Raw genomic sequence first — 15,994 nt, forward strand, 5'->3', positions numbered from 1 at the left:
GCACAGGATCGGAAAAGGGCTGCGGAAGGCTGTAAACTCAGCCGGCTCTATCGTGGGCATTCGCGTCCCCAGCACCGAGGACATTCTCAAAAGGTGATGCCTCAGAGAACTGCTGTCGCCCAGGACATGCCCTCTTCTCAGTGCCACCATCAGGAAGGTGGCACAGGAGCCTGAAGCCATAGACCACGTCCTAACCAACAGCTCCCTCCCCTCACCATCAGGTTTCCAAACGGACAAGGAACCAACCCATGAACACCACCTCACAAAAGATATTTTAAAAAAAGTCTCCGTACTACTAATTTAAAATGTATTTCACCGTACTGCTGCCGCAAAAACAACAAATTTCATGACAACGTCAGTGGTATTTTGATCATAGCTGGAGTACTTTCTGTTCCAACCACTACAACCTTGGATCTTTACCCATAAGAGCAGAAGTAGGCCAGTCGGCCCATCCAGTGACTGTCATCCAATCATGGCTGACTTTCCCCTCTCAACCCCATTCTCCTGCCTTCTCCCTGTCACCTTCGATGCCCTGATGAATCAAGAAATCGACAAGGGCCAGCTCTTTATTTAAAGACAAAACATGAAGCCGCACCTCCCAGCAATCCACCCACTTAACCCAAGGCTAATCACAAGACAAGTTACAATGACCAATTAACTGGTACATCTTCAACTTCAAGTGCCACTTTAAACAAACATGTGAATACAGCCAAAGGAAATGGCGTTCCTCTGGGGACAAGCACAAATGGTTGATAGCAGTTAAACAGTCACCAAAAAAAATTTAGCCCAAGCCCCCGAGTGTGGTGGCCTGTAGACTGATGGGGCATGGGATGTTGTCCGGGATCCACTCTTTTGCAAGAAAATAAGGCCGCAGCAGCCCTCATCGTGTGCTAGTGCAGCCGCAGACAAACACAGGTAGAGCTGGCCGTGAACCAACATGTCGGAATAGGAGCGGCAATTTGAACTGACCTGCAAGGTCCCCCGTTCCTCTAGCACAGTGGGCTATTTAGTGAGGGGTTTACCAGAAAGGCCCAGGTCAAAGGCAAATGTTCAGTACCACCTACTACCCCGAAGTTAGTTTCCTTGCAGGCCATTTACAGGAAGATAAAGAAATGCAATAGAATTTGCGAAAAGCTACACGTCAATAAAATCTGACAAGCCACCAGTCTGCAAAAGAAGTCACACAGTGAAAATAAAAATATATAAAAGATACATCAGCTGGTTGAGTGGTGTCGTATCAACATCCTGCCACTCAACGTCAGTAAGACCAAAGAGCCGATTGCGGACTTCAGAAGGGGCAAGATGAGGGAACCCACACCGGTCCTCAGAGAGGGGTCAGAAGTGGAGAGAGTGAACAATTTCAAGTTCCTGGGTGTCAATATCTCTGAGGATCTAACCTGGCCCCAACATATTGATGCAGCCATAAAGGCCGCTATAGTTCATTAGGAGTTTGTAGAGATTTGGTATCTCAAAGACACTTGCAAATTTGTACACATGTACCGTGAAGAGCATTCTAAATCGCTGCATCATCGTCTAGTATGGGGGCGGGGGGTGGGTGAGGGCTACTGCATGGATCAAAGTAAGCTGCAGAATTGTAAACTCAGTCAGCTCCATCACGGGCACTGGCCTCTGTAGTATCCAGGACAGCTTCAAGGAGTGGTGCCTCAGAAAGGCAGCTTCCATCATTAAAGACCCCCATCACCCAGGACATGTCCTCTTCTCATTGCTACCATCAGGGAGGAGGTACAGGAGCCTGAAGGCACACACTCAATGATTCAGGAACAGATTCTTCCCCTCTGCCATCTGATTTCTGAATGGACATTGAACCCATGAGCACTACCTCAATACTTTTAAAATTTCTTTTTTTGCACTACTTATTTCACTATAGACTCCCCCTTCCAGCCCTGTATCTCTTTCACCAAATCAACTTCCCAGCTCTTCACTTCATCCTTCCCCGCCCAGTTCCACCTATCACCTTGCGTTTCTCCCTCCCCTTCCCCCAGCTCTTAAATCTAATGTCTTTTCTCTCCAGTCCTGCTGAAGGGTTTCGGCCTGAAACGTCGACTGTACTTTTTGTCCCCCCCCCCCCCCCATAGATACTGCCTGGCCCCCCGAGTTCCTCCAGCACTTTGTGTGTGTTGCTCTGGATTTTCAGCATCTGCAGGTTTTCTTGTTAGCTACCGTAATAGTTTCCTTCCCCACTATGTATAATAGAATGTACTGCTGCTGCAAAATTAACCAATTTCTTGACATATGCTGACGATATTAAACCCGATTCTAAGATAGATAGATAATATCTACCTCAGAGTGGGGTTTATTATCAGACTTAGAACACGAGTTGTAGAGTTCTTGAGAGCCAGTCTGTAGGTTGTGGAATCAGTTCAGTGTTGAGGTGAGTGAAGTTATCAATGCCAGTTCAGGAGCGTGATGGTTGTGTGGTAACAACTGTTCCTGAACCTGGTGGTGTGCGACCCGAGGCTCCTGTATCTCATGCCCAATGGTAGCAGCAAGAAGACAGCACGGCCTGGATGGTGGGGTCCTCGATGATGGACTAGTCTTTCCTGTGGGAGAGTCCCTTAAAGATGTGCTCGATGGTGGGACTGTGCTTGCAATGGACTGGGCCGTGTCCACCACTCCGGGGAGGAAGCTGTCAGAGCCGGAGGATGGTGTAGGTCTTGGCCAAAGTGTGAACGCTAACCCGATGCGGCTCGCAGCTACCCCACCACCCCGGTGGGCACGGTCGGCTGCACTCACCTGGTGTGGAAGATGTGGTTGCAAGGCAGCCGCTTGGCCCCGGTCACCATCTCCTCCCGGCAGATGATGCAGACGTTGTCTGTCAGCTGCAGCTCCTCCGGGCTGGCATCAGGGTATCTGAAGGAGAGGACAGGTGAGTTCCCCGGGAGTAAAGAAAAAGGCAAATCTAAAGCCGCTGGAAATCCAAAACAAAAACAGAAAGTTGCTGAAAATACTCAGAAGGCTGGACAGCATCTGTGGAGAGAGAAACTTGGTGTTTCATGTCAGTGACCCTTGGGCCAGGCAGCATTTACGGAAAGAGAAACATAACATTTCGAATTATCTGGAAATATCAGTAAAACACTGTATATACTCAGGTCAGGCACCAGTCACTATTTCTCTCTTTCCTGGTTCAGGCAAAGGGTTCAGCCCCAAAATGCTAACTTGGTTCCAGTCGCCTCATGACAGGAACCGCGTGGAAGATTTCGAGGGGGTGCCGAGGAGATTTACCAGGGTGCTGCCTCGTGAAGATAGGCTGAGCGAGTTATGGATTTTTCTTTTTGGAGTGCAGAAAGATGAGAGATTGCGCTATACAAGATAACGCACAGATAGACTGGATAGCCAGAGACTTTTCCCAGGACTGAAATGGCTAATATAAAGAATGATTTTAAAGTGATTGGAAAAAGTATGGGATTGGGGGTGGGGGGAGTGTCAGAGGCAAGTACTTCACACAGAGCGGTGTGTGGAATGTGAAGCGTGCTGCCAAAGGAGGTGGTAGAGGCAGATACATTAGGGACATTTAAGAGAGGAGAAAATGGCGCCTAACGGTGACTCCTTGCTTGCACCTTTGGTAACAGCTCTATTTCCATCTTTAATATCTCTATTTTTCCCTTTTCTGGGTTCTTTTGAAGACCCCGACCTGGAGTTACACACTGACTATGGTTCTTTGCTGGAATAGGACCTGCTCTCGGGGTTTCATAACTGGCTGCTACTCGGCACGCTAAAGGCCAAACAGCTTCTTTCACCCTTGGAGGCCCAAGATTTTGTGGTCCTGGAGACGGGGGTAGGGGAGAAAAATCGGAGGCCGGTGTGTCGTGGGGGATGGAAGATCTAAGGCTGTGTGCCCAGAGACCCGAGATCTTTGGGCACAGAGCTTGGGAAAAGTGACGCAACAGATTTTTAACATTGTTAACCAGCGAGTTGTTTGTTATGTCTCCCTGCTCGTTGTGAAATGGTGACACCCCTTTCTCGCTTATTAGGGAGAGAGACAGAGAGAGAGAGCCTGTGGTATGTTAAATACCAGGTGAACGAGTAGTCTTTGGAGTACTGCAAGTCTGTGTCTCTGCTGTTGCTTTGCTCACGCTTGAGTGTTTGGTGGCAGGGAGGAGGGAATCGCTGCTTGCTGCCGCTTACATGTGGGAGGGGGGAGCTGGGGAGGGCTTTGGGGTTCTAACATTTAACTGTCATTCATTCTTTGGGGTCACTCTGTTTCCCATGGATGGTTGTGAAGAGAAAGCATTTCAGGATGTATGTTGCATAGATTTCTCTGACGTTAAATGGACCTTTGAGAGGCAACGGATGACATTAACGTGGACAGTTACGATGAAGAGGAATGTTGTACTTATATTCCTGATGCCACGGGAAACATAACTGACTTAGGCCAGCACGTTATGGAGAAGGTTAAGGAGATTAGGAAGGTGGGAGAACAGCTCGAAAACTTTAACAGTGGAGGATCTTGGTGGGAAGGAATATGGGGATGGTTTTCTGGCTGGGGAAGCTGGATAACACATGGAATAATTATAGTGGTAATGATAAGTGCTTTAGGGCTGTGTATGTGGAGCACTGAGGTTGTGCTGTTTTCAGTTGATAAAGAGGACTTTGTCCAGCCCTGCGAGTGTCGTAATGATATACCAGATGGTAAAAGATAAAGCTAGTGAGGAGCACTGGCGGGGTGAAGAGGTGTACCCCGAGAAGGAAAGACCCTTCCCCTATGGATATGAGCCCTCTTATGAGGAAGAGGAGGAAATACCACAGTAACAAATGTTAATCTAGAAGATTAACAAGGAGGGAACTGTGGAAGAAAAATAGTAAGACATTGTGACCAACGTTAAGGGGTTAATGATCTTCTAGTATGTGAATTCAAAGTCTGTAATCACTTATCTGCGACTAATGTACACTGTGTGGCTGAAATGTGCTTTGTAGACGGGATGGGGAAAATAACTATGCCTGTGCTTCCTTGTTCTAAGAATCATCACGTTTGCGTTTGGGAAAGCCTGATATACCGTCCTGAGAACAGTTACGAAAATGTATGACCGCTCAAGGACATATTGTGCAACTTCACTATTCTAACGAGTTGTAGTTGAAGTTCCCTCCTTTTTCAGATTTAAGTGCTTCTTGTCACATACGCCTGGGGTGTAAATAAGAGTGTAATCCATTGTTGAGCAGAGCTGTGGAGATCTGCTTTAGGAGTCTGGGCTTTTCATGATATCATGTAATAAAACCCTTCAGTCTGAAACAACTCTCTGAGTCGGCCTGATCTATTCTGTCCGCTGCTCCTGACATTTATCCACAACACTTAGGACTTGATGGGAAACCCATTTCGCAGAATCAGGAACTCCGTAGGATGTAGGAGTAGAATCGGGACACACGGCCCAACGAGTCTACAATCATGGCTGACTTGTTTTCCCCCTCTACCCCACTGTCCTGCCTTCTCCCCTTAATCTTTAACGCATTACTGATCAAGAACCTACAATTTACGGGTGGAGTCTGTGGGAAAGGCGGCAAATGCAATGTTGGCATTTATTTCAAAGGGAATAGAATATAAAAGCAAGGAGCTAAGCCTTTATAGGAGATAATATTGAGGCTTTGTAAGACACTAGTCAGGCTGCACTTATTGTCAACAGTTTTGTGCCTTACATACAAGGAGCATTTGGCAGCTCTGGGCCTTTACTAACCAGAATTTAGAAAAATGGTGAGGGGGGAGGGAAGAGATCTTATTGAAACCTACCGAATGTTGAAAGGCCGAGATAGGGTGGACGTGGAGAGGTTATTTCCTATGGTGGGGGTATCCAGAACTAGAGGGCACAGCCTCAAATTTGAGGGGCGATCCTTTAGAACTGAGGGAAGGAGGAATTTTTTTTTAAGCCAGAGTGGTGAATCTGTGGAACGCTCTGCCACAGACTGCGGTGGAGGCCAAGTCCGTGGGTGTATTTAAGGTGGAAGTTGATCGTTTCCTGATCGGTCGGGACATCAAAGGATATGGCGAGAAGGCAGGCGTATGGGGTTGGGTGGGGCCTGGGATCAGCCATGATGGAATGGCGGAGCAGACTCGGTGGCAGAATTCTGCTCCTATGTCTTCTGGTCTCGCGGCCTAACTTAAATACTTTAAAGACCCAATCACTTGCCCTCCACAGCTGAGCCAGTCCAACTGGCTGCCAGATCACCCGAAACATCGACGGCCCAGACGAGGCTCAACGCCAACCACTCGACTGGCCGGGGCAAAGAGGAGTCAGCAACCCGATACTCACAGTGTGTTCATGTTGCGGATGGCTCGTCTTGACATGATGGCATCTGTCACCGCCTTCTTGAACTGCCTGAAAGGGAGACAACGAGACAGCGTCAGGTCTGACCAGCAGGCAGCCAATGCCAGCCTTGCCGCACTAGTGGCACACCGCAAGGGCTCACCGACAGGTAGCGGGAGACGGAGCGATGAGGGATATTCATGGAAAAGACACCTAGTTGACGGCTTAATTGCCTTTAAGGCAAGTTTCATGGAGGGACCTGGTTCTCGCTGCAGAAAGTACTTGTTTCCCCACGACAGCATTTCATTTGCCATATTTAGCCAGGACTTTCTAGCACATTCTTGGCTCAGATACCAGGGAAAACGGCACCTGTTTAAGCAATCTTTTGCTACGGTCACACTCCGAGAACTGTTTTTATCAGCTTTTCTGAGCTCGTCTATCAATCACCCGCGCCTTTTCCAAAGCGGCGGAGGGAACAGAGGGGAAAAACTCCGAGCCTCCGAACCAGAGCACGAGTTTGAATCTAGCCACCTCGGCCGGGGCTTGAAATAGAACTAGTTATTTGAATTTGCAACTAAAATTATTTAGAAGTTTTTTTCCCCGCCCACCGCCGCCTTTATAGGAGTACAATTAGGCCATTCAGCCCATCTCATTATGGCTGGTCCATTTCCCTCTCAACCCCATTCTCCTGCTTGCTCTCCACACCCTGACTAATCAAGAACTTCTCAACCCCCAACTCAAATACACCCCATGATCTGGCCTCCACAGCCATCTGTGGCAATGAATTCCACAGATTCACACCACCCTCTGGCTAAAGAAATCCCTCATCTCCGTTCTAAAAGGACATCCCTCCAATCTGAGGCTGTGCCCTCTGGTCCAAGATTCCTCGCCACGTCCACTCTACGTAGACCTTTCAATACTTGATACGTTTCCATGAGATCTGAAGATCTCCTGAGTGCAGGCCCAGAGCCAAATGCTCCTCAGATGATAACCCTTTCATTCCTGAAATCATTCTCGTGAACTTCCTCTGAACCCTCGTCACCACGTCCTTTCTACGATAAGGAGCCCAAAAGCTCACAATACTCCAAGCAGTGTCTAACCAACGCCTCATAAACCCTCAGCATTACATCCTCACTTTTATTCTCTAGTCCTCTCGAAACGAATGCTACCATTGCATTTGCCTTCCTCAACCTCACAGACTCAACTTGCAGGTTAACCTTCAGGGAATCCGGTATGAGGACACCCAAGTCCCATTGCACGTCAGATTTCTGAATTTCCCACCTGTTTAGAAACAGTCAACGTTTTTGTTCCTTCTACAAAAGTGCATGGCCATACACTCCCCGACTCGGTATTCCATCTGCCAGTTCCTTGCCCGTTCTCTTAATCTGTCTGAAGTCCCTCTGCAGCCTCCGTTTCCTCAACCCGCCCCTCGACTCATCTTCGTATTGTCTGCAAAGCTGGCCACAAAGCTATCAATTCCATCAGGCCCAGAGCCATCAAATGCACCCCACACGTTAACCCTTACGCTCTTGTGAAGGTGAGAGAATTTTCATTAAAACTTCTGATTTATAGTTACAGACAAACGAAGCTGGGGGAACTCCGCATGGAGGGGAACAAAGATGACATCCCAGGCTGAGACCCTTCATCGGGACGGGAAAGGAAGGCGCAGAAAGCAGGGTAAGGTGGGAGCAGGGGATGGAGGACAAGCTGGCATGTGAAGGCGAGACCAAGAGGGAGGGAGGGGGTTGAAGTAAGAAGCTGAGGGGTGATAGGTGGAAAAGATAAAGGGCAGAAGGATGAATCTGATAGGAGAGGAGAGTGGACCATGGGAGAAAGGAGGCAGCCAAATGGAGACGGTAGACAGGTAAAAGGGGAGCCATGAAGGGGAATGTTCATGCTATCAGGTTGGAGGCTACACAGATGGTATGAGGCATCACTCTTCCAACCCTAAGGGTGGCCCCATCTTGGCAGAAGAGGCCGCGGGCTGGCATGTCGGAATGGGAATTAAAACGCTTGCCTGCTGGGAAGTTCCGCTTGTGGTGGATGGAGCGGATGATACTCGACGAAGCGGGTCCCCCCAGTTGGCATCGGCGAGGCGGGCGCAACAGGAGCGCCAGACACGAGACGGCCCCGACAGATTCGCAGGCGAAGTGTCACCCCACCGGGCAAGGACTGCCTGGAGGTGAGGGAGGGAGGTGAATGGGCAGGTGTAGCACTTGCCGGGAGGGAGATTAGTGGGGAGGGGCAAATGGACACGGGAATCACGGGGAGAGCAACCTTTGTGGAAAGCAGAGGTGGTGGTGGTGGAGAAGGTGAAGATATGTTTAGTGGTGAGATGGCGGAAGTTGCGGGGAGGGAGGAGGCGGCTCATGGGATGGTAAGCAAGATCAAGATCTTGCTTCAAATTTACTTTGAACATGAATAACATTCCAATACATAAAGACTACTGAACAAGCTCCAACTATTTAGACATATAAGGAATTAACATTTGGCACTTTATGATCAACACTTCCCTCAAGTCTCTCCCCCTTCCTTCTACAACTGAGGCAAGACTCGCGTCCCGAGGAAGGCAGCAGTCAGCTCTGGGCACTTACCTCATGGTCAGGTACATGGGGCGAATCGCAAACAGGGGGAACGTGTGCACCTTGATCATGATGGTCATGAAAGCCATGTAGAGCAGAACTTTAATGAACCCTGAAGGGAGAGATCAGAGTCGGTGACAAAGCTCGTCGACGGATTAAACTGTGGATATAGGACAATGCTGCTCACCACACCAGTGTGTGAATATTCAAAGGAGTTCTGCAAGCTGGAATGTGTAAATATGCAAATTTTGCAAATCTACTTGACTATATGCAAAAAGTTAAAGCTAAGTAGGTGATTACGATGACCAAAATTAGTTCAGCATTTATCGTAAACAGGAGAACATTGGCAGCTCATGGAAACCCAAAGCATACAATGCTGGAGGAACTCAGCAGGTCAGGCAGCATCGGTGGAAATGGGTAAACGGTCAACATTTTGGGCCGAGACTCTTCTTCAGGACTGAGAAGGAAGGGGGAGAAAAAACAAGAATAAAAAGGCAGAGGGAGGGGAAGGAGGATAGCTGGAAGGTGATGGGTGAAGCCGGGGCGGGGGGGGGGGGGGGTGGAGAGAATGGTGGGAAAGGTCAAGGGCTGGAGAGGAAGGAATCTGATAGGAGAGTGGACCAGAGGAGAAAGGGAAGGAGGAGAGGACCCGGGGGGAGTAATAGGCAGGTGAGGAGAGGTGAAAGGTCACAGTGCAGAATAGAAGGGCCATGTTGGGGAAGAATTTGTACACCAGAGGGAGAAATTGATTTTGATGCTATGACAGTGCGGCGCCCCCTCAGTACTGCCCCTCTGACAGTGAGACACTCCCTCACTACTGTCTCTCCGACAGTTCAATGCTGACCATGCCTGCCCCATTTGCTAGTGTTTCACCCACATCTCCTCGGAATTTGGGGTCCCTAACTTTTTTTTTTAATGCCATGCAGCCTTGCCATTAACTGAGGGGTCTGTTGTCCCCAGGTCTAAACCCTTCCTATTGATGGTATCTATTTATTTACTGAGACATAGCATAGAGCTGTGCCATCCAACAATTCCCCCAAGACCAATCACAGGACCATTTACAATGACCAATTAACCTATCAACTTGTGTGTCTTTGGACTGTGGGAGGAAAACCACAAGACACAGGAGCAGAATTAGGCCATTCGGTCCATCGAATCTGGTTTGACATGCCATGTCTGATTTATTGTCCCTCTCAACCCCAGTCTCCTGCCTTCTCCCCGTAACCTTTGACTCCCTGATTGATCAACAACCCATCAACCTCCGGCTTAAATATACCCTGCACAGCTGTACGTAGCAATGGATTTCACAGATTCACCACCCTCTGACTAAGAAATTCCTCATCTCCGTTCGAAAAAGACACCCTGCTATTCTGAGGCTGTGCCCTCTGGTCTTGGACTCCCCCGCCACCCTCTCCATCAAGACCCTTCAACATTTGATATCTAACCATAATTGCACCCACCTCTGCCACTGTCCCTGGCAGCTTATTCCATTAATATACCAACTTCCATTTGGCAAAGTTGCCCCAAGATCTCCTTTAAGTCTTTCCCTCTCCCTTTACGTCCTCTAGTTTTGGCCTCCATCACCTTGGGAAAAAGAATTCGTTTTTTCCCTTGGCAACACACACAGAAAGCTGGAGGACCAGCTTCTACGGAAAAGAGTGAGCAGTCAACGTCTCAAGGAGGGCACATATTTTCCCACGGAGGCTGCCCGACCTGCTGAGTTCCTCCACTATTTTGTGTGTGCGTTGCCCCGGATTTCTCGTGCTTACGATTTTCCCCTTACCGGTGGGTCCTCACGTTTTTTGTAAACTCTGTTGAACGTGCTCATTCGCCCGGAAGTGTTGAGCGAGCGCGGGGAGTCGAGCGACGACTCCCCACCCCGCACAGGGATGCAACGCAGCTGCAAACCCGTGGGTGGTCGCAGAGGCCTTCGTCGGTCGGCAAAGCCTACGTACCAGTCAGGAGTTCTGTGTAGAGCATGTAAACGGCCTTGTTGTCCCAGGGATTCTCGCTCTGCAGGTCAATGCTGTGCAGAACGTATTTGATGAAAATGGTGAGGACCATGGTGAGCAGGATGGCGTACTGCAAGGAAACAGCACCGCGGTTAGCATATACACCCTGACCCTCGGGGATATATCACGTTAAGGTTAATAAATTCTTACATGAACTTCTTCACTTCAGGAACAAACCCAACCTTCCCTGCACTACCACCAACATAAGCCTAAAGTCCTAGATCGAAATTACACAAGGCTTCGGCTGCAGTCTCAACAGCAATCTGTGCAGTTACATTAAAACTACCGGCTTTTATACATGGTTCCCTTCACAGTATTTTATTTAGAGATACAGCGGGGTGACAGGTGCTTCTGGCGCATGAGCCTGCGCTGCCCAATTACACCCTGTGGCCAATTAATCTACTAACTCCCCCCTCCATTTTAACTGCATTTTCCAGGAGCACCATTGACAGCGTCCTGACAAGCTGCATCTCCATCTGGTCTGGGAGCAGCCGAGCATCGGACCGGAAGTCCCTACAAAGGACTGTGAGAACGGCCGAGAGGATCGTAGGGGTCTCCCTACCGTCCATCGGGGGCATTTATCAGGAGTGCCGCGTACGCAGGGTCCTTAGTATTATCAAGGGTCCCACCCATCCATCCATCCCCTTTGACTTTCTACCATCAGGCAGGAGACTCCGAAGCATAAAGACAAGAACGGTCAGGATGGGAAACAGTTCCTTTCCTCAGAACTCCCTGCTGCATCACCTTCGAAGTGTCACCGGTTAATCTGTCCCGTTCCTTCTAATGTTTAATATTAGTGCACTTCAGTTTATTTACGCGTGATTCATCTGTAGATTTTATCCTTGCCTTCAGAAGTTACTGTGTGTTATGTGTGGTAAGTGTACTGCTGTGCATTACACCCTGGTCCGGAGAAACGCTGTCTCCTTTGACTGGATACATGTATATAGCTAAATGACAATAAACTTGACTTGACTGACCGGTACGTCTTTGGAACTTGGGAGGAACCTTGGGAACCCGAAGGAAACCCACGCGGTCACGAGGGGAACGTACAAACTCCTTCACAGGCAGTGGCGGGAACTGACCTCAGCGGCACTGTTACAGTGCTACGCCAGCCGCTACGTTACCGTGCCAACCGCTCTGCAGTGATTTCGGAACCTCAGCACCACACTTCCCCCAACTTGCGGAACAACCTGACTTTCCATTCTCCTCTCCAAAAAGGGCAGCCGACGTTTTGGCCGCCTCTCCGTGCGTGGCTTTGATTTCAACATTTGGAGAAGTTTGGAAGGAGGGGGTGGGAGGTCCAGGGGCTGGTTGAAGGGATAGGGCAGACTAGATGGGCCAAAGGGTCTGCTTCTGCCCTGTGGTTCTTCAGGACCCTAAATCACTTCAATAGGAAAGAAGCCAAGTTGACTAATTTTGGGCTATTCCTCAAGCTTACTATGGCTGGGAGTGTTAGTGGGGACGAGCCCCCACTGTCTACTAAACACTCCCAGTGGCGTGGCCCTCAAACAGCCTCTGACAACCAAGCCCAGCTCCCGGCCACCTGCAGCTCAGCTACTAAGCTCGGCAGAACCCTTTCTACAGACAGGCGAAGGGGCCAAGGCAGGTTACTGGCTCTTCGGACAGATGAGCGTCATCAGCTCATCAAGGAGAAGGAAAACTCTGATATCAAACCTCCGCTGCCTTGCGGCTGTACCCGCTCTCAGAGAAGGCTTCGGGAGTGAACCCCGAGGGAAAAATCTGGAGCTGGAGACTCCAAGACAGTCCTGCGTTGAGTTCAATGCCAACTGGCAACTCCCATAACGCCGCTGGCGCCGAGCTATCGGTCTCTGCCGTTCCTCTGGGTTCATCAAATGCGTAGAGGAGGAAAGCTTGCTACACGGGCAACAGCTTGCTCTCCGTATCGTACTGATCTGAGGAGGAGAAGATGGCAGCGCGTGCAGCCATTCCGAATGATATCGTATGTGTAACTAGGGGCCGTGCACAATCCGGATTTGATGGGGACAGCCGTGAGAAGCGCAGAGAAACATCTGGAGAAAAACTTTTGAAATGCCTGCTTCGCTGCCGCTGCTACTGTGCGATCAAGAATCTCCGGAGATGAAGGCCCCAAATCCTTGGCTTTGCGTATCGCCTGCTGCTGGGGCTGGGGTTGAAGTGTTCGGCAGAGATGGTGCTCGGTGTCGAAGAGGTGGTCGGAGGCTCGGAGGTTTTCGGACGGACTCGGAGTCGGACTGTGGTCAGATGCTTCCGGGATGCTGCACAGGCAAGTTGGCGGTGCTGGAGGTTTACCGTCTGTGTGAGTTGAATGGACTTTCGAGAGACTTTGAGACTTTCACTGTGCCATGGTCTGTTCTTATCAAATTACAGTATTGCTTTGCACTGTTGTAACTATATGCTATAATTATGTGGTTTTTGTTAGCTTTTAAGTTGGTTTGTCATGTGTTTTTTGTGATCCCATTCTGGAAAATCATTGTATCATTTCTTAATGCATGCATTACTAAATGACAATAAAAGAGGACTGTGTGTCCTCAATTATACTGCCCAGGCTTGCGTATCCGGACAGCGAGGACGCGACATCCACGGAGGCCCCAGATGGGTTATGGTCACACAACTCCTTTGAAGCCAATTCCACAAGAGGTACCAGTCCTAACGTACACTTTCAGAGCCGCGGCAGTTTGTGAAAGCGGGACCCAGTCTCACCTCAAAGCCGAACACCAGCTGGACAGAGGCTCCTCGAGTGATGATGCTGTGACAGGCATGGTTCACAAAGAGCAGGTCCAGCACGGTCAGCAAGCCCATGAGCGCTGCAGGAGACAGAAAGGGCACAGGTTTTAGCAACCGAGGGTCAGCGTTTGAACGCGGTGAACAGAACTCCTTCCCGCCGGTGACTAGTGGAGTGCCGCAGGGGTGGGTTTTTGTCCATTTATCTGGGAAATGGAACAGCTCCTTCTGGCCAAACCACACAGCCCAGCAACTCTCCTATTTAACCCTGGCCCAGTCACAGGACAATTTACAATGGCCAACTAACCATCAAGTCTTTGGTCTGTGGGGGGAAACCCACACAGTCATTGGAAGGACACAAAAACCTCTCACAGAGGACAACAGAATTGAATTCTGAACTCCGATGCCCCGAGCCGTAATAGCGTCACGCTAACCGCGATGTTTGGGAACGCTTCTTTACATGACAGTTCAGCATTCAACACCATAGTTCCATCCGGGCTCGACAAGAAGGTCAAAGACCTGGGCCTTGACCCTGCCTTGTGCAGCTGGATCCTAGACTTCCTGTCAGATCGCCAGCTGGTTGTAAGAGTGGGCTCCCTCACCTCCAACCCTCTTACCCTCAATACAGGAGCCCCTCAGGGCTGCGTACTGAGTCCCCTCCTTTACTCCCTGTATACCCGTGGCTGTATCGCCACCCACAGCTCCAATCTGCTAATTAAATTTGCCAATGACACTACATTGCTTGGCCTTATCTCAAACAATAACGAGGTGGCCTACAGGGAAGAAGTCATCTCTCTGACACAGTGGTGTCAAGAAAACAACCTCTCCCTCAATGTCGCAAAAACAAAGGAGCTGGTTGTGGACTACAGGAGGAATGGAGACTGGCTAACCCCTATTGACATCAATCGATTTGGGGTTGAGAGGGTGAACAGCTTCAAGTTCCTTGGCATCCACATCACCGAGGACCTCACGTGGTCTGTACACACCAGCTGTGTGGTGAAAAAAGCACAACAGCGCCTCAGACAGTTGAGGAAGTTTGGTGCGGGCCCTCAAATCCTAAGAACTGTCTACAGGGGCACAATTGAGAGCATCCTGACTGGCTGCATCACTGCCTGGTATGGGAACTGTACCTCCCTAATCGCAGGACTCTGCAGAGAGTGGTGCGGACAGCCCAGCGCATCTGTATATGTGAACTTCCCATGGTTCAGGACATTTACAAAGACAGGTGTAGGATCATTAGGGACCCGAGTCACGTCAACCAGAATCTGTTCCAGCTGCTACCATCTGGGAAGCAGTACCGCAGCATAAAAGCCAGGACCAACAGGCTCTGGAACAACTTCTTAGAAACATAGAAACCAGGCCATCAGACTGATGGACCATGCTGACTTAAGTGTACTCTATATTACATTGACTGTTTTATTTATTATAAATTATTATGTATTACTATGATTGCACATTTAGACGGAGACATAATGTGAAGATTTTTACTCCTCATGTATGTGAAGGATGTAAGAAATAAAGCCAATTCAAACTCAGTGACTGGGATGACAGAGTTAATGGCTTTGCGGGCAAATTTGCAGATGATAGGTGGAGGGGCAGGTCGTGTTAAGGAAGCAGGGAGGCTGCAGACGGACTTCAACAGATTGGGAGAACGGGCAAAGTTGTTACAGAAGGAATATAGTGCAGGAAGTGTATGGTCATGCACTTTAGAAGGAATAAAGGCAGAGACTATTTTCTAAACAAGGAGATAATTCAAAAATCCAACGTACAAAGGGACTTGGCAGACCTCGTCCTAAAGGTCAACTTGTAGATTGAACCAGTGGCAAGGAAGGTAAATGCAATGTTAGCATTCGTTTCGACAGGATGAGAATATAAAAGCAAGAATGTAATGCTGAGGCTTTATAAGGCATTGGTCAGACCACAGTGGGAATATTGTGAGCAGTTCTGGGCCCCTTATGTAAGGAGGGATGTGCTGGCATTGTAGAGCGTCTAGAGGGGGTTCACGGGATTGATCCCAGGAAGGAAAGGCTCATCACATGAGGAGTGATGGATGGCTCTGGGCCTGTACTTGATGGAGTTTAGGAGGAGGGAGTTGGGGACAGATCTCTTTTGAATATTGAAAGGCTTAGACAGCGTACACGGAGAAGATGTTTCCTGTAGTGGGGAAGTCTAGGACAAGGGGACACAGGACATCCATTTAGAACAAAAATGGAGTGGAATTTCTTTAGCCAGTGGGTGGTGAATCTGTGGAAAACATTACACAGACCAAGTCAATGGGTACACTTTAAGTAATCAATAGGTTAATGATTGGTCAGGGTGCCAAGGGCTGGAGGAGAAGTTAGGAAAGTGATGGAATGGTGTCGCAGACTCGATGGGCCAAATGACAAATAAATTGCCCTCAACACTGTCCCATTCCACAGATTCC

General features: G+C 49.1%; 1 protein-coding gene across 3 annotated transcripts in view; it reads right to left on the minus strand.

The window, feature by feature from the left end:
* The window catches only part of syvn1 (synovial apoptosis inhibitor 1, synoviolin), an 83,737-nt gene that overhangs the window by 23,354 nt on the left and 44,389 nt on the right, over positions 1-15,994 (minus strand). For all 3 annotated transcript variants that reach the window (XM_072245987.1, XM_072245988.1, XM_072245989.1), the window contains exons 6-10: positions 13,549-13,652; positions 10,792-10,918; positions 8,849-8,948; positions 6,261-6,326; positions 2,755-2,871 (exon numbers count right to left, since the gene is read on the minus strand). In XM_072245987.1, the coding sequence (XP_072102088.1) occupies positions 2,755-2,871; positions 6,261-6,326; positions 8,849-8,948; positions 10,792-10,918; positions 13,549-13,652 (514 nt within the window). The remainder of the gene's footprint in view (positions 1-2,754; positions 2,872-6,260; positions 6,327-8,848; positions 8,949-10,791; positions 10,919-13,548; positions 13,653-15,994) is intronic.

The sequence above is a fragment of the Mobula birostris genome, chromosome 28 (assembly GCF_030028105.1).
Source record: "Mobula birostris isolate sMobBir1 chromosome 28, sMobBir1.hap1, whole genome shotgun sequence".
Classification (NCBI taxonomy): domain Eukaryota; kingdom Metazoa; phylum Chordata; class Chondrichthyes; order Myliobatiformes; family Myliobatidae; genus Mobula; species Mobula birostris.